This window comes from Arachis ipaensis, chromosome B5 (genome assembly GCF_059453495.1).
Source record: "Arachis ipaensis isolate K30076 ecotype BB chromosome B5, ASM5945349v1, whole genome shotgun sequence".
NCBI classification, from domain to species: domain Eukaryota; kingdom Viridiplantae; phylum Streptophyta; class Magnoliopsida; order Fabales; family Fabaceae; genus Arachis; species Arachis ipaensis.
The window spans coordinates 17,548,065-17,571,871 of record NC_142440.1 but is presented as its reverse complement, the minus strand read 5'-3'; the positions used below and the strand labels follow the sequence as shown (position 1 = coordinate 17,571,871).

The following is a 23,807-nucleotide window of genomic DNA, read 5'->3' as shown; positions in this document are numbered from 1 at the left end:
AGTTTATTGTTGCTTTATTTCATAAAATAAAAAAATGTCGGTAAAAAATCTGGAATCTAATAATTGCTTGAAAAACAAAACAAAAAATAAAAAAATGAAACAATAGTCTCAGGTTGACGCGTGCCTAACTAGCTAACTGCCCCACCGACCAAAACGGTCACCTGAAAGATACCCTAAACATTAACAAACATATTTTTCGCAAAATCATTATGTTTTCTTTGTGTGAAATATAGAGTTTAATTTTAATGTAACGTTTTATATAATTATCTAATTATTTATTTTTTTAAATTATTATTTATATGACTAAGATAAAAAAAATAATTCATTTTATTAACGTGACATTATGATTATATATATATATATGACAGTATATTAAAATTAATCTTTTCTATTCTACATTTTCTTAAATTAATTTTTTTTACATCAAGAAAATATTCACTTATATGTATATATACATAATGCATCTCAACTGTAGATTTTAAAAGAATGTAATATTAGTGTATTGTTCAAATGTGAATTAGAATGGTAAAATATTAATATATAGATCAATATATTTTGATAGATATAAAAATAGAGCACAATTTTGACAAAAAAAAAAAAGTTATTATATGTGTTAAAATGTTCAAATTTTTATTAAAATATTGCCGTAATTTGCAAGGCTCTTCGTTTTTATTAGAAAAAAGTTGCTTCCAACAAAACGAATTTTTCGCTTCCATTGGAAAGGCTTTTCGCGTGTATGTTCTCCTATACATGTAAATCATACTATCAAAACTATTTTCAGGGTATATATATACGCCTCTGACGCTTCCATATTTTAACTTTTTAGTCTCTACCATTTTTTCTTTTGGTGTCGTCTACCATTTTTATATAAATGACTTGTACAAAACTTAAATTAGATATGTTCTAAGTAAAATCCATTATCCATATTCGAATCCTAATAAAACGGCTGCTTCCTTCACCCATTGATTATTGTTGTTTTAGTTGGTTCGTCTCAGATACGATGATTTAGGTACGTTAATATGTTATGGGGACATAGTGGGTTCAAGCGCACATGAAGAGTGATGACACTCTAAACTAGATAAAATAAATTAAAGCTCAACCTTATTCCCCATTATTATACTGCATTATTAGTTAGCACTTAGCACTGCTACTATATATTATATATATATATATATATATATATCAAGAATTCAAGATCATGGGACACTAATGGGAATTATTTTGCCTATTTTAGATTCGAACCCATGTGCCACATTACAGATTACAATTCCAATATTCAGTGAACCTACTCATCAAGTTCATTTAATTGAATCATCATCGTATAACAAAAGCATGCATATATAAAATAAAAAGCATACTCGCTCCATAATCAATATCAATTGTACAAACAAAAACAACTAAAATGAGTGTGCATTGAAGAGTGCTTTTAGTTTGAATATGCAAAGCATGCTTCGTGGATGCATAAGACAGTATTATGTGATTACCTGAGGTAAAAGGTAGGGAAATAATGAGTAGTTTACTAGAGAAATAGCTTAATACCATATTACCACAACCACAACTAATTTTATTTTTGAATGTGGGGTGCCATGTCTTATACTCTGATTAACCCTCTACCACATGTACATTGGTTGTTAGTGGTTATATATTGTGTGTAGTTAACTTATCTCATTCATAAGTCGTAAGCATGAAATTAGTTAACAAGAACTTATTATCATATTTCCCTAACTAACGTTTAGTTAGTGTTCATGTGTTACATGTCTCCTATTTATTTTTTAAAAAATACAATTTTACACTAAAAATTATTAAACCAGTGATCATATATTATATATAAATATATGTGTAATTTTATTTATTTTATTTATGTAATTAGTTTAATGACTGACTTTTGATGTTATTTTATACATGTTTAACTCTAAAAAACTATTTTTTTTTTTAAATTTATTAAATTGATAATTTCTTTTTATTTTGTTAATTATAGTGGTGATGGATCACAAATTGGTGGCTAAAATATAATCTTAAATAATTTAATTAAATATGTTAAATTATTTCATCAATTATTTTTATATAAAAAAAATTCATATGAATAGTCTTTATATAGTTTTAGAAACTAATATTTTATATTTATCTTATAAATAATGTTTATATTACCTTATGTGTATTTTTAAATTTTTTCTAAAATAAGATAATATTCTATTAAAAAAAGAAAAAAGTCCTCCAAAAATAGAAACGCTCCTGGTGCTTGTGGGGTTGGTAGAAAAGAAAATAGAATAATATTTACTTTGTGTTGCTCTGAAAGAAAGCAATGTTCCCGTTATAGGGAGTAAGGAGCCAATTTTTGTTTTGATAAATAAAGGCAACGACTAAAATACCGTTACTTTTCTTCAACTTTCTCTCTCAGAGAAGAGCGCCACCAAAATCGGTTCTACTACCTCGAATTAGTTTCAATCTACCGCTAAACCCATTATCAATCAAATCTCTGCAACCTCCTTATTCGGTTATTCTCGGTTATTCCCTTCTCTTCCAATTTAAGCTCTCTCCTTTCGCACATTCCCATTTGGTTCTTTCCGTTGGTAAGAATCCATTCTCGCTCGCTGCATTTTCACGCATGCTTTTTTTCTCGAGTGATCCCAACCCAAACACATTACACTTTCACCCAATTTTTTTAGTTTGAGTTGGTCTGTTATTCATACAGCAAATGAAGTATCCTTCTGTGAATACATATTTTCCTTTGAAAATAAAATAAAAATCATTTGATTATCCTTTTTTCTTTTTTTCTTCTTTTTCTTCCTCAAGTTTTAGGGTTTTTGAGGGGGTCTTTTCGATCGTTTTGATTGGGAGGCCTTCTTTGTCTCATAATTAATGGAATCACTTCGCTAATTAGTACCCTTTTTGAGAACTCAAGTTTCTTCTATCTGCATAGAAAACTTGAGTTTTAGAATCAAGGGAAAAATAATTAAAAGCAAAAAATAAAAAAAAAAGTTGGTGATCCTGCTCTTCCAAAGATGTCAGCTGCTGATGTTGCTTTGAGTCCGATTCGTCAAGAATCGGCACATTGGCTTGGACCTCTCTCTGGTGAATCCATATTGATATATCTCACTGTGGATGGTGTTATGACTCCAATGCGTGTGTTGGAGTCAGATTCCATTTCTTCAGTGAAAATGAGGATTCAAACATGCACTGGAGTCTCAGGGAAGAAGCAAAAGCTTGTCTCTAATGGCAGAGAGCTTGCCCGCAATGATTCACTCATCAAGGATTACGGTGTCACTTCTGGGAATGTTGTTCATTTGGTTCTTCGTCTCTCTGATCTTATCTTCATTGTTGTAAGGACCACGACTGAGAAGGAGGTCGAGTTTCGTGTCGATCGGCATAGGAATGTTGCGTACCTCAAGCAGCATATTAAGAAGAAGGGGAAAGGCTCCATTGATATTGAAAATGAAGAATTTTTCTGTGATGGGGAAAAGCTTGATGATCAAAAGCTATTCCATGACATATGCAAGAGTGATGATGATGTGATTCATTTGATAGTTAAGAAATCATCAGCACAGGTTAAGGCCACACCAGTTCAAAAGGATTTGGAGCTTTCTGTTGAGGCTGCAACTGCACCATGTGTAGATGGAGAGAATACTAATCAAGCAACTAAGATTCCTCCACCTGGTGTAGATTTTTGGTTGGAACCAGTTATTGTGAATCCTAAGATCAATTTTTTCCCTTTCCTTTGGGACATGATCAACTCCACATTTGATGGTTTGAAGAATAAACATCATCCTATTAGGTCTTCTGAGGGCACAGGTGGTGCTTACCTCATGCAAGATTCATCAGGGATGGAATATGTTTCTGTGTTTAAGCCAATTGATGAGGAGCCAATGGCCGTGAACAATCCTCAAGGCCTGCCACTTTCGTCAAACGGCGAAGGGTTGAAAAGAGGGACAAAGGTGGGGGAAGGCGCCGTGAGAGAAGTCGCTGCATATGTATTGGATCATCCAAGGGCCGGGCCGCGTTTGGTGTCTGGTGAGGCTGTAGGCTTTGCTGGTGTTCCACCTACTGCTATGGTCAGGTGTTTGCATGAAGCATTTAATCACCCAGATGGATATGCTTGCTCAGCCAAGCATGTCAAGATGGGGTCATTGCAGATGTACATGAACAATGATGGCAACTGCGAGGACATTGGACCCGGTGCTTTTCCAGTGGAGGAGGTACATAAGATTACTCTTCTTGATATAAGAATGGCCAATGCAGATAGGCATGCTGGCAACATTTTGTTCAAGAAGGAGGCAGGTGGCCACATTTCTCTCATTCCTATTGATCACGGCTACTGTCTACCGGAACAAGTAAGCAATTTCACTTTCTGTGCATTGATATCTTTTGTCTGCATATCTGATTAGTATATGTAAAATTGGTGAATGTGGATAAATGTGTTATCTATGCAGGCTTGAAATTGGGTGTTGCATTGGTAGAAAAAAGTATTGGCCTGTTGAAATTAAGATGATTCTTATTAACCTTAGTTGAATATCATTTTTTGTTCTATATGCAGTTTGAAGATTGCACATTTGATTGGCTATACTGGCCCCAAGCACGCCAACCTTACTCTGCTGATACAGTTGATTATATTAGGTCCCTGGATGCTGAGAAAGATATAGAACTTCTGAAATATTATGGGTGGGATGTTCCAGTTGAGTGTGCACGTATACTCCGTGTCTCCACAATGTTATTGAAGAAAGGGGTTGAGAGAGGTCTCACTCCTTATGACATTGGAAGCATCATGTGCAGGCAAAATTTCAAGCAAGAATCAGCGATTGAGAAGATTGTTTATGAGGCACAGGAATCATTGTTACCTGGCATGGAGGAATCTGCATTTCTTGAATCTGTCTCGAAGATCATGGATTCCTGGCTCGATAAGCTTTCAAAATAGGCTTTTTTCTGAGTCATATATACATATGCGTATATAAGGATATAAATATGGACGTGCATGGATTGAGTGAATGAGTAGTCCATATTTTTCTTTCAGGATTGTATTGTCATTTTGAGCAGAAGTTAAAGGTCTGAATAAGAAGAGTCTGTCTTCTACAGAAATTTAACATATTGTAGGTTTTTCATGGAGGCTGACACAAGAGTTGGATCTGTCTTGGCCTTGTATTCTGTACATAAGTGTCTTTTGTTAGGTGTTCATTAATTGTGCACCTAGGTAAGTAAGCAGGTGCCATTTGGAAATTTAAATTTCCTTTCTATTTTTTGTATTGATGGAAGAGAAGAAAAAAAAAGGAAACTTGTTGAATTTCATGCGATTTGCATGAAAGTATTAACGTTATCATGTAATATATTCAATTATATACTACAACACAGACCTTTTTGTAATTACTTTTTTGTGTAACCTTCTGTTCTTTACCATTCAGTTGTGATCGTGTATGTCATGGTCTGATCATGATTCAAAACATATTATAACTGCAAGACTGAAATCGGTTTGGGATCTAAGATTTTCAAGGAACATAGTGGATTGGCTAAAGACTATAAGGCTGGTCTTTGTGAATAGAAAGTAAAACAAGTGCTTGGTAGTGGTAGCTAAATTTTCTGTTTGCATAGAAATAGAAAACTAGTGCAGAGGGCTGCATTGCAGGAACTCATTTTGGCTTGGAGATTTTGTTAAATCTGCAATACTTAGTTACTTAACAAAGCCTTTTTCCACTAAGTAAGGTCCGCTACATGGATAAAGCTGTCATTGTTTTACATTGGCTGTCGCAGGCCTAACATAACCCAACATGGCTTCAAAGACGTCACTGCGTCGGGACAATGCATTGGGATGCAACATTGTTTTCCGTTGGTAGTCGCACACTGAACAACCTTTCTTGTTTTTTCGGGCTTGGGACCGGCTATGTAAACATTGGCCGAGTTTTGTTAAAGCTGCAATATGGAGCTTAGTATACTCTAATTTCTCATTGCTGTCATACATACTAGTATATGAATGAGATTATTGGCAGGGTATTGTAGAAATGCTTGGGATATTATGTATGGGACTATAGATCGAAATCTATGATGCAGCAGATGGTACCAACTACCAACTACCAAGTACAAATATTTATCATTTATTTTTAATAAACTATCAAAATGAATCTCAAAAAGATTTTGGTGCTAAATTCTGAAAAGATTAAAACAACAAAAAATACCTTCAAAGATAAAGTTTGACAAAACCATCCGATTGTTAACTTGCCTCAGTTCTTTTTCTTTATCAGAAAATATAATAGGTTGGGCCAAGTTTACACCAAGAAAGATAAATGGGCTGCTGATCCAAGAGGTGACCCATATAGATACCAATAATTCAGTCCAGAAATAACGAAAACTAATTGACACGTGTTTGTTAGAAAAGAAATTAAACTTGTATAGTGAGTTTCTGACAAAAAAAAAACTTGTATAGTTAGTTTGTGACCAACAAAAAAAAAAAACTCGCTCGAAGAAGATGATGCTCCAAGTGATGGATCCGGGTGGGTGGGCTTCCGGTAGTTTCGGGCTGGGTTGCCCTAGCCAATTCCACCCACGACAAAAAAAAAAGGGCTTGTTGAGATATCTAAATTTCTCAATCCAGCAATTCCAAAAAAGAGGAATTCTCAATTCAGCATCTTCTTTTATCAAGCCCCAGAAAAAAAAAAAGCATCTTCTTTTATGAAACGCAGAACGATGAGATGTTTGCATCTTGTTGAATTGAGATCTCAATATGCACAGCGTACTAAAAGAACACAGATAGAGCCATAAAAAAACATGACAGATGGGGACCCAAACCACATCACATAAGCGGCAAGAGTAAGAAGCAACAGCACTATCTTAGGCTCTTAGCGGACCATAATTTCGTGTAGCTGTAACGCACATCACTGTGAAAAAAAAAAAAAAGAAAAAAGAAAAAAGAAATCATTGAGAATTGAGAAAGAGAAAAATACAGACAGAGAAATTTTACTGACATATAGGTAATTAACAGTATAACAGACAAGATCCCCTCCATATCATAACAAATCCACATGCTTCCAACATAAATTAGTAAAATTACCATTCATTCATTAGAGATCTACTTATCCTGTTTAGTTCCCTTCACTTCACTCCACTCCACCGCAACCGGCACCACCGCACCAGTCATGATGATTGCGAAGCCGCAAAAGCCGCCACCGTCAGGGGGCACCAACCTAGCGTCTTGTTTGGTGGCCACCATCTTCTTGATCTTCATCCTCATCGCCATCTTTCTTGTTTACTTCATACTCTTCAGGCCTCAGGATCCCAAGATCGCCGTCAGCGCCGTCCAGCTCCCCTCCTTCTCCTTCTCCGCCTCCAACGCCACCGCCAACTTCACCTTCTCACAGTACGCCTCCGTCACCAACCCCAACCGCGCTACCTTCTCCCACTACGACAGCTCCCTCCAGCTCCTCTACTCCGGCAACCAGGTCGGCTTCATGTTCATCCCCGCCGGCACCATCGAAGCCCAAACCACAAAGTACATGGCCGCCACCTTCCACGTGCAGTCTTTCCCCTTGTCACCGCCATCTCAGCCGCTGAGCGTGGGTCCCGCCGCCGTATCTAATGGCGGCGTCATTGGTAGAGTGGGCCCCGCGTTGGAAATGGAGTCGAGGATTTCGATGGCTGGGCGCGTGAGGGTTCTGCACCTTTTCAGCCATCACGTGGAAGCCAAGACTCGTTGCAGAATTGCAGTTTCAGTCACCGATGGATCCATCATAGGTTTTCATTGCTAAAATTAATTCTTTCTTCCTTTCACTTTTCTTTTGTAATTGTAGATGCTGCATCTTCTAAATTTAAAATTTGTTACTATTTTAATTGAAGCGAAAGGCTAACTTAGCTTAAACCTACTGAAAAGCTAAACAATCTAGATTAAAATTTGTAAACAAAAAAATTATATAAAATTAATTTTAATAAATAATAAGTTAACGTTAATGTAGCACATTTTTATTTTTAATATTGGATTAACAATAGTGTATTTTTGAATTGTAATCTGTTATTTTTTTAAAATGTGGGATGATTTAATTTAGAGAAGACAAATTGGACCGTCCGATTTTTAAGGAGTACAAAAATTGGACCGTCCGAATTTTGTACTTAGATTTTTTGATTTGTGTTTAAAAAATAAAAAAAATTGGAGTACATAAATGAATCCTCCAATTTGTGTACCCAAAATTTTTAAATTTTTTAAACATAAATCCGATTTATATACCTTTCATAGTTTTAAAAAATACAAAAAAATTACAATATTAAAATATATCACTTCTTCTACTTCCATATCTAAATTTTTTATTCGTAATGTAATGTAGATTATATTTGTCAATTTTTATATTAAAATATATTATAATAAATTAAATATTATTTAAATTATATTATTTAAAATTATTTTTTGATAAAAAATTATTAAAAGAAATATAAATTTAAATAATTATTTTATTAATTTAAATAAATTTTAATATTTTTAGTCGTACTCTTTAATATTTTAATAATAAAATCATAATACAAAACAAAAATATATTTCATATAAAAAAAACAATAACAGTAAAAATATTATATAAACAAAAAATAATTATTTTATAAAAAATAATAATATACTTAATAGAACATTAAATAAAAAAATATTATTAAATAATAAAAAATAAAATTAATAGATGTGAAATAAATTTCAATCTAATTCAAAAAAATGAACCTAAAAATTAGGATTTTTAACTTTATGTAAACATGAATTGAAAGGTAAAATCATCTTTGTTTTTAGAAAAAAAAAAAAAAAAACCAAATAAAAAATTAAAATTTCATAAAAAAAAAAAAAAACTAAACCGCGTATTTAGTGTTTGATGCTGGAACCGTTAAACCAAAGACACCTTAGTGTTAAATTAAATCAATAATAAAGTAATATCAAATGGTAGTTTATAATAAAAGTAATATCAAATGGTAGGTTAAACTAGATTAAGTTTAATAGAAAGCATAAACAGTTGAAACTGACAATGACGCTGTCACTAGACACTTCAATATCAATGATCGCATCCTCCATAAATATTTACAGTAACACAGTCATGCTACCACAAACTCAAACATAACATATCAATAATCCTCCGGATCGTCGAAGTTTGGATCATTGGCATCCAAAGCCACCAGATCGATCTCCATCTGCCAGTAGTCTTGGCCGCCGATCCACGTGAACTTTTCGCCGTGGCCTCCCTTCTTGGACGATCCGCTGAGTCCGCTGCTGACAAATTTCCGGCTTTTCTTCGACTCGAAAAACGATTTTCGGCTTTCCTTCCACTCCAAAAACGATTCTCTATTTGCCTTGCGGTTCTTTCCGGCGTCCTTCGCCTTGGGGTTCTTTCCAGCATACTTCATTCTCACTGCTTTCGTTTTTCACACTTTGAACCCTGATCACTGACGAAGGGGAAGGATTACAATGTATTCATAATAGACCAGAAATAATAAGTAAATTCTAAAATTCTATCCAAACAATATAAATTAGATACAAAATACCTGAAGACCTTTATTATCGATAAAAACTTTTCTTCCTCTAATAGTACCAAGGTGCTATGCGCATTCAGCAAAAATTAATCCTTGCTCACAAAAAATTGTATTTAGACATAAAGGAACAAATTGTGATTTTTTACTATTGTTATACATATGTATATTGTTACGGATCCGGCCCACCGTCCCGGATCCAAGAATGAACCCGACACCGGTTCCCCGGGTCCGACTCGTTTCCCGCTTCTAGAAGGCCTGAAAACGGCACTCTCAGGATTCCTAACCGACTTTCGAATTCAAACGTCTCCCTTATCTTAGCCATATAAGATAAGATAAGATATTCTCCATCACCTATAAATAGAGGACCCAGGTCCCTCCAGGTATTCATCCACTCCACACACTTTCTACCTCTCAGATCCATTCTGACTTGAGTGTCGAAGTGTCTTTGCAGGTACCTCCCCCCATCGCCCCAGTCAAGTGATCCGGCATCCGCCTCGACCCGCAGGTTCCCGATCCATCTCTCAACCCGTACCAGAGACATCTTGTACATTGGCGCCGTCTGTGGGGAACCTGCGCCAACCGGGCCCGATGGGGGACGTCCTAGAGGAAACCCCCTCAAGCCAGGATGACTCTCAACCAATTAACCCAACCCCCGAACACCGTGAAGTCACAAACCAAGCAAGAATAGCGACTACGGTCCAAAACGCGAACAATTACGACGTCACGGACGGACGACATCCTGAGAGAGCCAGCGACAAAGCAGCGCAGATCATCCAGGATCTCTGCCTCCGGGTTCAGGAACTCGAAGGCAGGATAACCAATAAAGGAAAACACAACAACGAGCACGAAAGCCATGCAACCTCCAGATCAAGATCTCGCCGCGGTAGATCGCCAACCCGACGACACGACAGAAGAGACGGTCGCAGTTCATCACGCGATCACAGACACGAGAAATCGCCAGAACGGCGATACAACAAGAAACATAACCGTAGTGCCTCTCGAGATCTGAGTTATCAACACTACTCAGACGAAGATCGGAGGGACCGAAACACTAAACGCACGAGAAACGACCATATAATAATGGGCGCTACACCCTTTACAGAAAGAATCCTAAGAGCAAAACTCCCCAAAGGCTTCGACAAACCTACCGATATGAAGTACGATGGAACTAAGGATCCCCAAGAACACCTAACGGCTTTCGAAGCCAGAATGAACCTAGAGGGAGCAGCCGACGCGGTCCGATGCAGAGCCTTCCCGGTAACCCTCGCAGGACCAGCGATCAAATGGTTCAACGCCCTCCCAAACGGATCCATAACCAGTTTCCACGATATCACACGAAAATTCATGGCCCAGTTCACTACGAGGATCACTAAAGCCAAACACCCCATCAGCTTGCTCGGGGTCACACAAAAACAAGACGAATCCACAAGAAAATACCTCGACCGCTTCAACGACGAATGCCTAACGGTCGACGGACTCACGGATTCCGTCGCAAGCCTTTGCCTGACCAACGGACTAATGAACGAAGATTTTTGCAAACACCTCACCACCAGACCAGTATGGACCATGCACGAGATCCAGAACGTCGCCAAAGACTACATCAACGACGAAGAAGTCAGCCAAGTCGTCGCGGCCAACAAACGGCAGCACGGCAACAACCAACGCGGCAATTCAGCTCCTCACCATAACGCAACACCCAAAGAGAATCAACGGGACCACCCGAGGCCGACCAACCGGACACCGAGAATAGGCAAATTCTCCAATTACACACCCCTAACTGCACCAATTACCGAGATATACCACCAAATAGCGGATCGAGGCATCATTCCGAAAGCCCGACAACTCAAGGAAAGGACAGGAGGCAACAAAACCCTCTACTGCGAATACCACCGAGGCTACGGTCACAAAACACAGGATTGTTTCGACCTTAAAGACGCCCTTGAACAAGCCATGCGAGACGGCAAACTCCCAGAATTTACCAAAATCATCAGAGAACTGAGACGCGCGGAGAGAGACAGGTCACCGGAGAGAGAATGACGTAACCCGAGAACCCAAAAGCGACCCCCAAGAGAAAGTCCAGAAGAAGACCCGACCATCATAGTAAACGTCATCACGGGCAAAGATGCACCATGCAAGTCAAAATCCAAGATAAAAAAAGACCTCCAGGTAATGGCCGTCAGAAACCAAGCCCCAACTCCCGTGTCCAACAAAGCAATAACCTTCCTACCCGAGGACTGCCAGCACGGCACCGCAGCCGAAGACGCACCCTTCGTGATCTCGGCGAAAATCGGAACCGGACTAGTCCGAAGAATATTAGTAGACACCGGCGCAGATTCCAACATCCTCTTTCGACGGGCCTTCGACAAGCTTGGGCTCCGCGACGAAAATCTTCAGACGCACCGCAACGGTGTCACGGGACTCGGGGACAACTTCCTCAAACCGGAAGGCTCCATCACACTCCCCCTCACCATAGGAACCGGTGACAAGAGGAGGACGCTCATAGCCGAATTCGTGGTCCTAAAAGACTCCACTGCCTACAACGTCATCCTCGGAAGAAAGACAATCAATGACTTTTCGGCCATCATCTTTACCAAGTACCTCCTTATGAAGTTCGTAGCGGAGGACGACTCCATCGGAACCATCCACGGAGATCGGGAAATCGCGGCAGAATGCGACAACACCAGCCTGGCTTTACGGAAAAAATCCCGCGACGCAGCCGGGATATTCCTAGCCGACCTAGACGCCCGACAAGACGACCAACCTAGACCCGAACCGGAAGGCGACATGGAGAAACTGCAAATAGGACAAACCAAGGACGAGTACACCTTCATCAACAGGAACCTCCCCTATGACCTAAAAGAAGACCTTTCCCAATTTTTAAAACAAAACAGAGACCTGTTCGCTTTCACGCCAGCCGACATGCCGGGGATAGATCCCGACTTCATGTCCCACCGGCTAGCCGTGAATCCCAAAGCCAAACCCGTAGCACAAAGAAGAAGAAAAATGTCAGCAGACCGAGCGGCCGAAGTCAAGAGACAAGTACAAGCCCTGCTCGAAGCAAACTTCATCCGAGAACTTCCCTACACGACCTGGTTGGCAAACGTTGTACTTGTAAAGAAATCCAACGGGAAATGGCGAATGTGCGTCGACTATACGGACCTCAACAAAGCCTGCCCCAAAGACGCCTTTCCCCTGCCGAACATCGACGGACTAGTGGACTCCGCATCCGGACATCGATACCTCAGCTTTATGGACGCATACTCCGGCTACAATCAGATACCCATGCACCGACCCGACGAGGAAAAAACGGCGTTCATCACCCCGACGGCACGTACTGCTACACAGTCATGCCCTTCGGTTTAAAAAACGCCGGAGCAACGTACCAACGGCTCATCAACAAAATATTCCAGAACCTATCCGGAACAAAACTAGAAGTCTACATAGACGACATGCTCGCCAAAACTGACTCCGACGAACAACTCATCAGCGACCTCAAGGTCGTAATGGACACCCTAAGATGACACCAAATGCGACTCAACCCAACAAAGTGCGCCTTCGGAATGGAGGCAGGGAAGTTCCTCGGCTTCATGATTACACAACGCGGAGTTGAAGCCAACCCGGAGAAATGTCGCGCCGTTCTCGAGATGACGAGCCCAAAAAACCTACGCGACGTTCAGAAGCTCACCGGTCGACTGACAGCCCTATCTCGCTTTCTCGGAGCGTCAGCCCAAAAAGCAATCCCCTTCTTCAAACTAATGAAGAAAGGAGCCCCCTTCACGTGGAAAGAAGAGTGCGAAGCGGCATTCCAACACTTCAAGAAAACCCTGGCGGAACCACCAATTCTCGCCAAACCCCAAACAGGGGAAACCCTGTACTTATACCTCTCCATAACGGAAGAAACACTCGCGGCGGCACTCATCCGAGAAAACAAGAAAAAGGAGCAAAAACCTATATACTTCACAAGCAAAGTCCTACAAGACTCAGAAACCCGCTACTCGCGCCTAGAAAAACTAGCCTTTGCCCTCCTCACGGCGTCCCGACGCCTGCGACAATATTTCCAAGCCCACCCCGTAACGGTTCGAACCGACCAAGCAGTCAAACAGGTACTACAGAAGCCCGACCTAGCGGGTAGAATGCTAGCATGGTCCGTCGAACTATCCCAATTCGACATCAAGTTCGAACCCCGATACGCAATCAAAGCACAGGCCATGGCCGACTTCATCGCCGAGATGACCCCAGGAAACGCCCCTCCCGAGTCATGGAAACTACACGTCGACGGCTCCTCGAACGTCACTTTCGGAGGCGCAGGAGTCATTCTGGAAAGCCAAAACGGCGTCGTGATCGAACAATCGGTCCGATACGATTTCCCGGTCTCAAACAACCAAGCAGAATACGAGGCCCTCCTGGCAGGCCTAACCCTAGCCAGCGAAGTCGGGGCAAAAGTCCTGGAAATCAACACGGATTCGCAAGTAGTCAGTTCCCAAATCAACGGAGACTACCAAACGCGAGATCCCCTACTACAACAATACCTCGCAAAGGTCAACAAACTAAAAGAAGAATTCGACCAGGTAACCATACGGCACGTCCCCAGGGAAAGAAACGCCAGAGCCGACCTCCTCTCTAAACTTGCTAGCACCAAACCAGGACACGGCAACAAATCGCTAATTCAGGAGGTCGTCAAAACGCCGTCTGTATCCCTAACAGCCGACACCCACCTGACACACTCCCACCACAAGTCCTGGACCTACCCCATCCTACAGTACCTCCTCAACAGAACGCTGCCCGAAGACCCTAAAGAGGGAAAACGAATAAAAAGGGAGGCCGCCGGTTATACGGTCGTCGCAGGACAACTATACAAACGTGGATTCTCGCAACCCCTGCTCAAATGCGTCGAGCCCGGGAGCACTGAATACATACTACGCGAAATCCATGAAGGCTGCTGCGGCCACCACGTCGGAGGTAAAACCCTTGCCCAAAAAGTCATCCGCGCCGGCTACTTCTGGCCCACGATCATCCGGGACTCCACGCAACTAGTGAAAAACTGCGATAAATGTCAAAGGCACGCCAACATCCACCAAGCCGCCCCACATCAGTTCAGCATCATATCGGCAGAACGGCCATTCGGCACCTGGGGGATCGACCTTGTCGGACCTTTTCCCACGGCACCAGGCCAACTCCGATATCTCATCGTCGCCATAGACTATTTCACCAAATGGATCGAGGCCGAGCCGCTAGCCTCTATCACGGCGACCCAATGTCGAAAATTCCTTTGGCGACAAATCATCACCCGATTCGGGATCCCCGAGATTGTCATCTCGGACAACGGAACCCAGTTCGCCGACACAAAATTCAAGGAATTCCTAAGCGGACTACGCATATCCCACCGCTTTAGCTCGGTAGAACACCCCCAAACAAACGGGCAAGTGGAATCAGCAAACAAAATAATAGTCAAAGGCCTCAAGAAACGACTCGACGAAGCCAAAGGGCTATGGGCAGACGAACTCGGATCGGTCTTATGGTCGTACCGCACGACCCCCCAGACAGCCACCGGAGAAACCCCCTTTCGATTAACCTACGGCACGGAAGCTATCATCCCAGTTGAAATCGGCGACCCAAGCCCGCGAAGAACAGTCGGAGGCAACGACGAAGAAGCAGAACGAGACCTTACTGACGAAATAAGAAGCGTAGCCCATCTCAAAGAGCTAGCCCTAAAACAAAGAATCAGCCTAAGATACAACCACGGAGTCATTCGGCGAGAGTTCGCAACAGATGACCTCGTCCTACGACGAAACAACATCGGTCCCCCAACCCCGGGAGAAGGGAAACTCGCCCCCAACTGGGAGGGACCATACAGAATCAAAGCTGCAATCGGGAAAGGAGCGTACAAGCTCGAACGGCTTAACGGTAACGAAGTCCCGAGAACGTGGAACGCCGCCAACCTACGGCGATACTACTCCTAAAACCAACCCAGGTCTCCATTTCCCCCCTCCCCCGTTTTCTTTTACGCTTTCGCTTTACTTATTTGCAAATTTACATTTACATTTCAAAACTACGCCTATGTATCAAACTCGGGTACTCTTTCCCGCCAACAACGGAGGGTTTTAACGAGGCCCACCCATCAATAAAATCACATTACAAAGCTATCCCGAAATTCTTTATTTTTTCGCACAATGTCCCAAATACAGAACAAAAACACGGCCACAACGGGAGGACCGATCACCCTCCGGGCCCAACCCACGGATATCCATATAAACCCGACCACACGACGGTCCACCCATCCCAAATACGGGAAGAAGATTAATTAAACGGAATAGCTTTAAAACGGAACATACGAAAAGAGCCCGAACGGCTCAAAAAGTTGTTAAAACAAACTAAAAGTTACGGAGTCACGGTTACACGGCCCACGGCCAAACCAAAAATATCCAAAAAACAGTCTAAAAGAGCGGAAGAACAAAAATTACAAAGATAAAGCTACTCGAGGTCGACTATCCGACCATCACGAACGGTCTTGAATGCTCCCATCACGGACACATCCACTCCCGGAGCAAGCACCAGGGCCTGCGCCTTCATCGTCTCCTCGGTAGCAGCAATTGCATCCTTAGCATCAGCCAGCAGTTCCGCCTTCTCCCTCTTCAATGCAGCAACCTCGGCATTCAGAGCCTCCGTCTCACCAAGAAGTATGGCAGCCCGGGAACCCGCATCGGAAGCCTTGCGCCGCTCCTCGCCCAGCTGAGAAAGGAGTGAAGTCTCAACCTCGGAAAGCCGGAGAATCTCCGCCCCGGCTTCCTCAGAAGACTTCACCGCCTTCCCCCTCGCAATCTCGGCAGCCTCGAGCTCCTCCTTCAACTTAGCCACCTCAGCCTGAGACTGGCGAAGTTTCTTGTCCAATAAACCGACCTGGGCCATCACGGGCTCAGCCTTCCGAACAACAACAGCAGAGCGAAGGAGAGCACGGTACACTGACTTGGCCTGGAATGAGACATCACAGCCATCAAAATAAGGCTCCGTACCAGGCATCAAATGCTGATCAATAAAACCCGGGGCATCAAAACGACGATCCATCACACTCGGCACCAAACCCTCCTCAAAAGTCTCGCTGCTCGGGTCCTCGGGCCTCTTTCTCTTCCGAGAAGCCTCAGCAGCCGACACTACCACAACCTCAGGAGAGTTCACAGGGCTAGGGGAAACTTGAACCTCGGCCCGTGCAGCCGAGGATATCACCTCCTGGGAAGCCGGTTGAGATTCCACGGCAGGATTGGAGACAGGGGTAGAAGGAGACGAGGATCCCTCCTCCCGACCCATCGCCGCCTTCAACCTAGCCAGAGAAGTCAGCCCACCAGCCATCTCAACTGAAAGAAATCAAAAATAACAAGTTACAAAAAGACAAGAATAGAACGTATGAAATCGGGAAAAGAAAAGGCACACACCAATATACGCCCGACAAGCCTCGGGATCCCCCATAACGTCCCGAGGATTCAACGGACGCTCACCAAACAAATGCCACAAAACATTGGCAACGTCCTTATCATCCTGGGACAAACCATCGTAGGTGAATTTAGTTAGAACCGACGGGCCAGCTTGGAAATTCCAGTATGTCGGAAACCGACGTACGCCCTCCGGCGACAGCCAGAATGGTTGGTGCCCCTGGACAGGACGCACCTTGAAATACTCCCATTTAAAACCATGAAAAGAATCCTCAAATAAGCCAAAAATACGGCGATGGGGCTGAGCACGGAAAGACATATACCCCTTCTTATGCTTCCCCTCCTTAGTCGGAAGAGTGCATAAGAAAAGAAAAAGAAAAACAGGAACGGAAGCCGGAAGGTCGAGATACCGGCACACCAACTCAAACGACCGCACAGCGGCCCAGCTGTTCGGGTGAAGTTGAGACGGCGCCACGGAACACCGACTCAATAGATCCTGAACAAACGGCGAGAAGGGGAGTCGCACGCCGAGTCGAGTGAACATCGACTCATAAACCCACATCCAATCCGGAACGGTGGGGGAATGCAGATTCAAGTAACAAACGCGCTCGTCGGCATCCGGGAGGACAAGCTCATACCGCCCCTCCTCATCACCACCGCCACAGATGGCCCCCTGATCACGGAGCCGCTGAAGGTCGCCCTCCGTCATCCGCGACGGAACGCCCCATACATCACTAGTCACCCAACCATAACGATTGGGAACTCCCCTGGAAGGGGCTACTGGAGCTCTCACACCCTCATTTCTTCGCCGTTGCATACCTAAAACAGGGAGGAGCACCACCATCAGCCTGCTAACCCTAGACAGAAGCAAGACAGAAACCTACACACCGCTACCAAACCAACACGGTGGTACACCGCCACCACCGAATAAACACGGCAGTGCTCAACCCCTCCAAAAACTCAAAAAACTACCCCCACCCAAAGAAACTAGTCCAACGCAAAAACTAAAAATAGGCAATGTATGGCAAAAAACAGAGCAGCATTCACAAAATAACAGGAAAGAATAAGCGAAACGTGCTAACCTGGAAATGCAGAAAGAACACTTGAGAAAGCTCGAAAAGCAGAAGCAGCAAGCAAAAACCAGCAAGCAAAAACCAGAAAACGAAAGACCACAGAGAAAGGAGGAGACTTTCTGTGCAGCTAGAAATTCTTCAGAAGAGAATGGGAAAAGGAAAAAGAAAGGGAAACGAGCGAGGGAATTGAAATAAAAATCCAAAACGGTTTCAAAGAGAGGGGTGAAAAGACACAATTACCCCTAAAACGCAGTTAAAGCTAGTAGGGGCAGATGAGGGAAAGCGTCCCTTCACATTTAATGACCCTCCCTCGAAAAAAGAAGCTAATAAAGCCTCGAAGAACGCAACAGACACGGCAGAATCGGAGGAGTCACGTCAAACCAAAAAACGGTCAGACGGGCCTTCAGCGAAGCCAGAGCCGAGACACCGATCTCCCTTCAAAAACCAAACGAACTCCCGAGACAAACTGAAGCCCACAGTCAAGCATCGCACCTTTCAGCGACAGATCGACCTTGTTCGCTCCCCCGCTGCGGGGGCAACTGTTACGGATCCGGCCCACCGTCCCGGATCCAAGAATGAACCCGACACCGGTTCTCCGGGTCCGACCCGTTCCCCGCTTCTAGAAGGCCTGAAAACGGCACTCTCAGGATTCCTAACCGACTTTCGAATTCAAACGTCTCCCTTATCTTAGCCAGATAAGATAAGATAAGATATTCTCCATCACCTATAAATAGAGGACCCAGGTCCCTCCAGGTATTCATCCACTCCACACACTTTCTACCTCTCAGATCCATTCTGACTTGAGCGTCGGAGTGTCTTTGCAGGTACCTCCCCCCATCGCCCCAGTCAAGTGATCCGGCATCCGCCTCGACCCGCAAGTTCCCGATCCATCTCTCAACCCGTACCAGAGACATCTTGTACATATATATAGAGTATGAGTTTATCTTATCAAAAGTTTATCTTATTTTAAATTTAAATCTTATCTTATCAAAAGTTTATCTTATCTTAAATTCAAATTTTTTAAATACATTGTAGAATAACTAATTATTCATAATTGTTTATACACTAATTTATTCAAATTATTATCTCTTTCAACAATTATACAAAATAAATAAATTAAATTAAACTATAAAAAATTTATATTTCAATACTATAATCTAATAAATTTTTAAATTCAATAAAAAAATTTATTATATTAATTTTTAATTGAATTATTATTATTATTATTATTATTATTATTATTATTATTATTATTATTATTTGACTGATATATTAAATTGTTCTTATACTACTTGTATCCATCGATATTAAGTGGCGTTTTAGACACCAAATAAAATATTAAGTGGTCGATTAAATTTGCAGAAATATTTAGTAACCAAAGCAAAAATAATTCAAACTTTTCATATTTGACATTATTTAATTTTATTGAGCTACATTTATGATTTACTACCTACACGTCCTTCATTTTTTATTTTTGATCCACATTTAATTATAATTGATCATGTGAATCATTCTGTAACTGTAATAGAGATTTATTATATTCATTTATAATTAAAAATTTAAAACACACGAGTTCTTTATTTGAAATTTTTATTAAAAAAATAAAAAATTAGAATTTTAGTACTTTTATCGCATAAAATCTATTTTTATAAATATAATATTAAGTTAACAGATATTTTTGTAAGTGTTTACAAAATTTGCAAATATAAATAATTGTTTTTTCAAAAAAATTAGTTAAATCTTTTTATAAAATTAAATAACAAAATATTTTTATTTCATTAAATTAAAAGAGTATTTTAGTAAAAATAATAATATGGAATTAAAATGATTTGAAATTATTATTAACAGATTACAACTTTCTGAAACTTATACTTGTTTGTAACATTTATAAAGATACTTGTAACATTTATAAAATTATATAAACCACTGCAGACACTTTGTAATATTTATAAAACTATATAAACCGCACCAGCAGATTAATCCACTATTGGGGCGGAATTCGAAATGCGCGACACTTATTTAAACCGAGTGAACTTACTCGATCGACCCAAATCGGTTACTATTTTTGGTTATTATTTATGATATTTTGACCACAGAACATGTAACATTTAAGATTTAGCACTGGATTAGATTAATTAAGTTTAGGAAGTTTAATACAAAGCATGAACAGTAAAACTGAAAACGAAATAGCTCAATACTAGTGACACTGAAACTGACACTGATGCTGGTACTACACTACAATTTCAATAATGGAATTGGCCATTAATATTTACAATAACACAAGTCATGGTTACTCCCACCACAAACTCAGACATAGAATATCAATATCCGATCACGAAACCCATTCCGAACGTTTCATTTTATTTCTAATTTTCCACGGATCAAGTTGATATTTACAGATCTGATCACCGTCGATGTTGCCGACTCAGCTGAGGCGCCACGACGTTGCCGATCACACGGCGGCGACGTCCTCCAGATCGTCGAAGTTTGGATCCTTCGCATCGAGAACCTCCGGGCCAATCTCAACGTGCGAGTAGCCTTGGCCGCCGATCCACGTGAACTTTCCTCCGTGGCCTCCCTTCTTGGGCGACCCGCTGATTCCCGTCGCCGATTTCCGGTCTCTCCTCGCCTCCGAGGGCAGCTTCCCATTCGCCTTGTGGCTCTTTCCGGCGTCCTTCATTCTCACTGTTTTCCCTTTTCACACTTGAACACTGATCACCTGACCATTTTATTTATTTATATATGTGAAGGCGGTGAGGGTATTTTGGGGATTCCATGTAAAACGTTGATTTAGCATCCCGGTATTAAAGTCTATGGATGGATGCGTGTCAAACTGCGAATGGGGGACACTCTGCAATCGGATAAGCACAGAAGGGGAAGGCTGTATACGGTGAGGAACACCTTAGCTTATGGTGCGACCTGGCCTTTTTAGCCTGGCCCATGTGTCATTTTGTATCTGTGGCTGATGATTTATGATTGGGCCAATGGCCTGTGGGCCTGATGGAGAATGAGTTGTTGAAAAATGGAAACGGATTAAGCATTTTTGCTTAGGAAGAAAGTGACTCAAAATTGTGGTAAGGGGATTTCCATTACATAACAACCGACAAACGGTGAAAATTGAGGATAAAATTGATGAGTTTGGTATTTGGATTGTGAAATTGTGTTTCATTTGCAAAATAGTCTAACTTGAGATATTGTAAATGTATCCTATCAGGAATACTCGAATAACAAAGAATAAGTTGTGCTGATCTGTATACATAATTACTCAATGCATACGTATTTTTGGTAAGAAAAGATATAACCCTAATAATAAACATAACCAAGCCGAGATTTGATTCCGGAAAGCTAACAATTCCTAAAAATAAACAATACTGTTTATCTACAATGTCCAATAACTAATAATTAACAGCGTGATATGTGCTTAATATCCATCTAAACCTCGCATCACATGGAAAACCAAAAAGATAAAAGTTGCAACTAGAAAGTAGTATTAGTATTTGTAGAGTTTGGATTGAAGGTGCAAGTGAGGTTTCCACCACTGGTGAATCCCATGAGCTTCTTTGAAATCTCTTGAAGGAGTCAAATTCACTGTAACAGAAGCAGAAGGAATGAGGTGCAGTGGTTCAGATTCCTTCCCAAATGCACCCATCAACAGACACCCAAGGGAGTTTTGTGTGGCTAACCTCTCAATGCTCCCTGCACCAATCTCCTCCATTTTTTTTCTATGTTCAAAGTATCCAATATACTCAGAGCATATATGATCTGATGGATTCACAAACAAGCATGGAACCCAAGCAGAGAAAGCAGCAAAAGGATCAGATGACAAACTCTTCTTCTGCTTAGCTTTCACAGCAAGGGTGAGTCCAGCTGTTATCACACTGCCAGCAATTCTAAGCCCATGCTTCACTTTCTTATCCTTTATTCTCTCAATTGGAGCAGACACATATGGAGGGTTGAAAAGAAATGATTCAATGAAATTTCCACTCTTGGCCATGGTTTTCCCACAAAGCAATGACACTGCCGATCCTAAAGAGTGACCAGCCAACCAGATACCTGAATCACCAACAGTAGCTATCATGTTTCGAACAGCTTGGATAGCTATTTCATAGCGCGAAGTTTGATGAAGACCATTTCGCACAAAATGCATATCCAGCTCAATATCACGCGAAACTGAGTCTGCCTTCGTTATGGTTCCCCTGAAGGCAATGACATAGCTTGGACTTCTATGAAGAGTGTCATTGCAGTAAGTAGATGGGGGCTTGAACTCATAGATTGCACCAAAAATAGAGGAATCAACATCATCAACAAGTTTATGGAGTAACTGAAAGTTGAAGAAAACCCACCAAGGCGATGCTAGAGCATCTGTCCCTTCGCGTCGTTCTTGTCTATCCTTTTCTAGCACATAAACACCTTGGACCAAACTAGCAGCAACTGACTTTCGATGATTCGGATTATCCCTAATGTAATAAAAATCTCCTTGTCTATTAGCCAAAAAGAAAGTACTCCCCAGATTAAACATTTTGAATTCAGACTATATCTTTAGTCAACAAGTATTTTCAATATTGAAGAGAAAGATAGCAATGGAAACATCAATTTTCCTTATATATTGCTCTGAACATATACTGTAAAGCATAATCAAGGAAACTGATACACAGATTTATTAAGCATAAGAAGCATGGTGAATAAAGTAGTGATTGTCTGGAAGAACTTACCAGTCAACATGCGTTAGATATAAGGGTCCAGAGAGGTCAAAACTTTCCCTCTCAGAGGCCATTACAGTAACAGTAACACCCTAACTCCGCAGATGTCTTCCTTAGTTATTAGCATCTATGCAAAGAGGAAAGGTAAATGGATCAATTGTCAGTCATTACTATCGGTCTGTGAAATCTACCCTATAAACGATGAACCAGTACAGGTAAAAGGTTTCTCATGATGAATAATTTCAATTTTCAACAAAATAATAATAATAATAATTAATTTGCTCGCATTATTCTCAACACATTGCATATCAACAATTATTCAACTCACCGACAAAGTCAACTTGCAAAATGCAAAGTAGAGATCGAGTTACATTGCATCTGTAACAGTAAGAAAACCAAATTGCAGGGAGTGAATGGAAATAAGATTGATACGATACCTAAACAATAGAATGAGAATGAAGAGATGCAGAAGCTGAATGCTGAGGGGGGTGAGCTTAAAATGGAAGCGATGCAGTGTTGTTTAGTATTTAAGAATTATTGGTATTTGGTGACTGGTAATGGTGGTTGATTAGCCGTGGTACTCCGGTTGCTTTCCGATGCGACCCCTTAACCAATCATTTCCATTTTCCACCAAGTTGCTTCTACTATAATAAATTCATAATAAATAAATAAACCATCATATGTTTCCTTCTTTTTTTTTTTTTTTAAGGTTTATGTGTTAATGCGGTTTTTTTTTTTTTTTGGTTCGTTATCTATCGTGTGCAAATTTTAGGTAGCATTTGAAAGAAAGATGAGAATGAGAATTAGAGACTAGGAGATTGAGACTGAAATAAATTCTAATATTGTGTTTGGTATAAAGTGTATAAAACTGAATTATGTCTCAATGTCCTGTTTGGTTTGAGATAAAAGTAGAGACTAAAATGTTTGAAATTACTAAATGTTTTTATTAATTAAAAAATAAAATAAAAACCCTAAACCCACCTACCCCCTTCTCCTTTTTTCCTTCTCCTATATGCTTTCTGCTCGCTTTGCCTCTGCCTCTCCTTTTCTGCTCTCTCTTGGTGGCTCGCTCTCTTTCGCTTGCTTTGCTGTCATTCTTGCTTGCTCTACTGTCACCGTCGAGCTCCTCTGTCACTCTC

The 23,807-nt window shown here is 41.1% G+C and overlaps 5 protein-coding genes across 6 annotated transcripts; 3 read left to right on the top strand and 2 right to left on the bottom strand.

The window, feature by feature from the left end:
* Positions 1 to 2,340: 2,340 nt before the first annotated feature.
* LOC107643129 (phosphatidylinositol 4-kinase gamma 2) lies at positions 2,341 to 5,353 on the top strand. The gene is made up of 2 exons (XM_016346700.3): positions 2,341 to 4,328; positions 4,532 to 5,353. Exons 1-2 carry the CDS (start codon positions 3,003 to 3,005, stop codon positions 4,907 to 4,909), a joined length of 1,704 nt encoding a protein of 567 aa, XP_016202186.1. The 5' UTR covers positions 2,341 to 3,002; the 3' UTR covers positions 4,910 to 5,353.
* A 1,526-nt stretch (positions 5,354 to 6,879) lies between these two features.
* LOC107641732 (uncharacterized) lies at positions 6,880 to 7,827 on the top strand. Its single transcript, XM_016345204.3, has one exon. It carries the CDS (start codon positions 7,116 to 7,118, stop codon positions 7,722 to 7,724), a length of 609 nt encoding a protein of 202 aa, XP_016200690.1. The 5' UTR covers positions 6,880 to 7,115; the 3' UTR covers positions 7,725 to 7,827.
* A 3,813-nt stretch (positions 7,828 to 11,640) lies between these two features.
* LOC148563488 (uncharacterized) lies at positions 11,641 to 12,992 on the top strand. Its single transcript, XM_088486826.1, has 2 exons — positions 11,641 to 12,576; positions 12,882 to 12,992. The coding sequence occupies exons 1-2, from the start codon at positions 11,641 to 11,643 to the stop codon at positions 12,990 to 12,992; spliced, it is 1,047 nt and encodes a 348-aa protein (XP_088342952.1).
* Positions 12,993 to 15,788: 2,796 nt separating this feature from the next.
* LOC148563487 (uncharacterized) lies at positions 15,789 to 16,903 on the bottom strand. The gene has a single exon (XM_088489026.1). It carries the CDS (start codon positions 16,813 to 16,815, stop codon positions 15,943 to 15,945), a length of 873 nt encoding a protein of 290 aa, XP_088345152.1. The 5' UTR covers positions 16,816 to 16,903; the 3' UTR covers positions 15,789 to 15,942.
* Positions 16,904 to 21,160: 4,257 nt separating this feature from the next.
* LOC107643128 (alpha/beta-Hydrolases superfamily protein) lies at positions 21,161 to 23,346 on the bottom strand. 2 transcript variants are annotated; one of them, XM_016346699.3, is made up of 3 exons: positions 23,106 to 23,346; positions 22,681 to 22,795; positions 21,161 to 22,425 (listed from the first exon to the last, which is right to left on the bottom strand). In XM_016346699.3, the coding sequence occupies exons 2-3, from the start codon at positions 22,740 to 22,742 to the stop codon at positions 21,459 to 21,461; spliced, it is 1,029 nt and encodes a 342-aa protein (XP_016202185.1). In that variant the 5' UTR covers positions 22,743 to 22,795; positions 23,106 to 23,346; the 3' UTR covers positions 21,161 to 21,458. The 2 variants fall into 2 exon arrangements, with proteins under 2 accessions (XP_016202185.1, XP_016202184.1); XM_016346698.3 differs by having other exon boundaries at positions 22,997 to 23,193.
* Between the last annotated feature and the right edge of the window lie 461 nt (positions 23,347 to 23,807).

What these genes read in the sequence shown, in the direction of transcription:
- LOC107643129 (XM_016346700.3), top strand. Translation starts at nt 3,003, where the DNA reads ATGTCAGCTGCTGATGTTGCTTTGAGTCCGATTCGTCAAGAATCGGCA. An exon ending in GCTACTGTCTACCGGAACAA is followed by an intron (nt 4,329 to 4,531) that starts GTAAGCAATTTC and finishes TTCTATATGCAG; the next exon opens with TTTGAAGATTGCACATTTGA.
- LOC107641732 (XM_016345204.3), top strand. Translation starts at nt 7,116, where the DNA reads ATGATGATTGCGAAGCCGCAAAAGCCGCCACCGTCAGGGGGCACCAAC.
- LOC148563488 (XM_088486826.1), top strand. Translation starts at nt 11,641, where the DNA reads ATGGCCGTCAGAAACCAAGCCCCAACTCCCGTGTCCAACAAAGCAATA. An exon ending in CGACCTGGTTGGCAAACGTT is followed by an intron (nt 12,577 to 12,881) that starts GTACTTGTAAAG and finishes AAAATATTCCAG; the next exon opens with AACCTATCCGGAACAAAACT.
- LOC148563487 (XM_088489026.1), bottom strand. Translation starts at nt 16,815, where the DNA reads ATGGCTGGTGGGCTGACTTCTCTGGCTAGGTTGAAGGCGGCGATGGGT.
- LOC107643128 (XM_016346699.3), bottom strand. Translation starts at nt 22,742, where the DNA reads ATGGCCTCTGAGAGGGAAAGTTTTGACCTCTCTGGACCCTTATATCTA. An exon ending in TATCTAACGCATGTTGACTG is followed by an intron (nt 22,426 to 22,680) that starts GTAAGTTCTTCC and finishes TTATTACATTAG; the next exon opens with GGATAATCCGAATCATCGAA.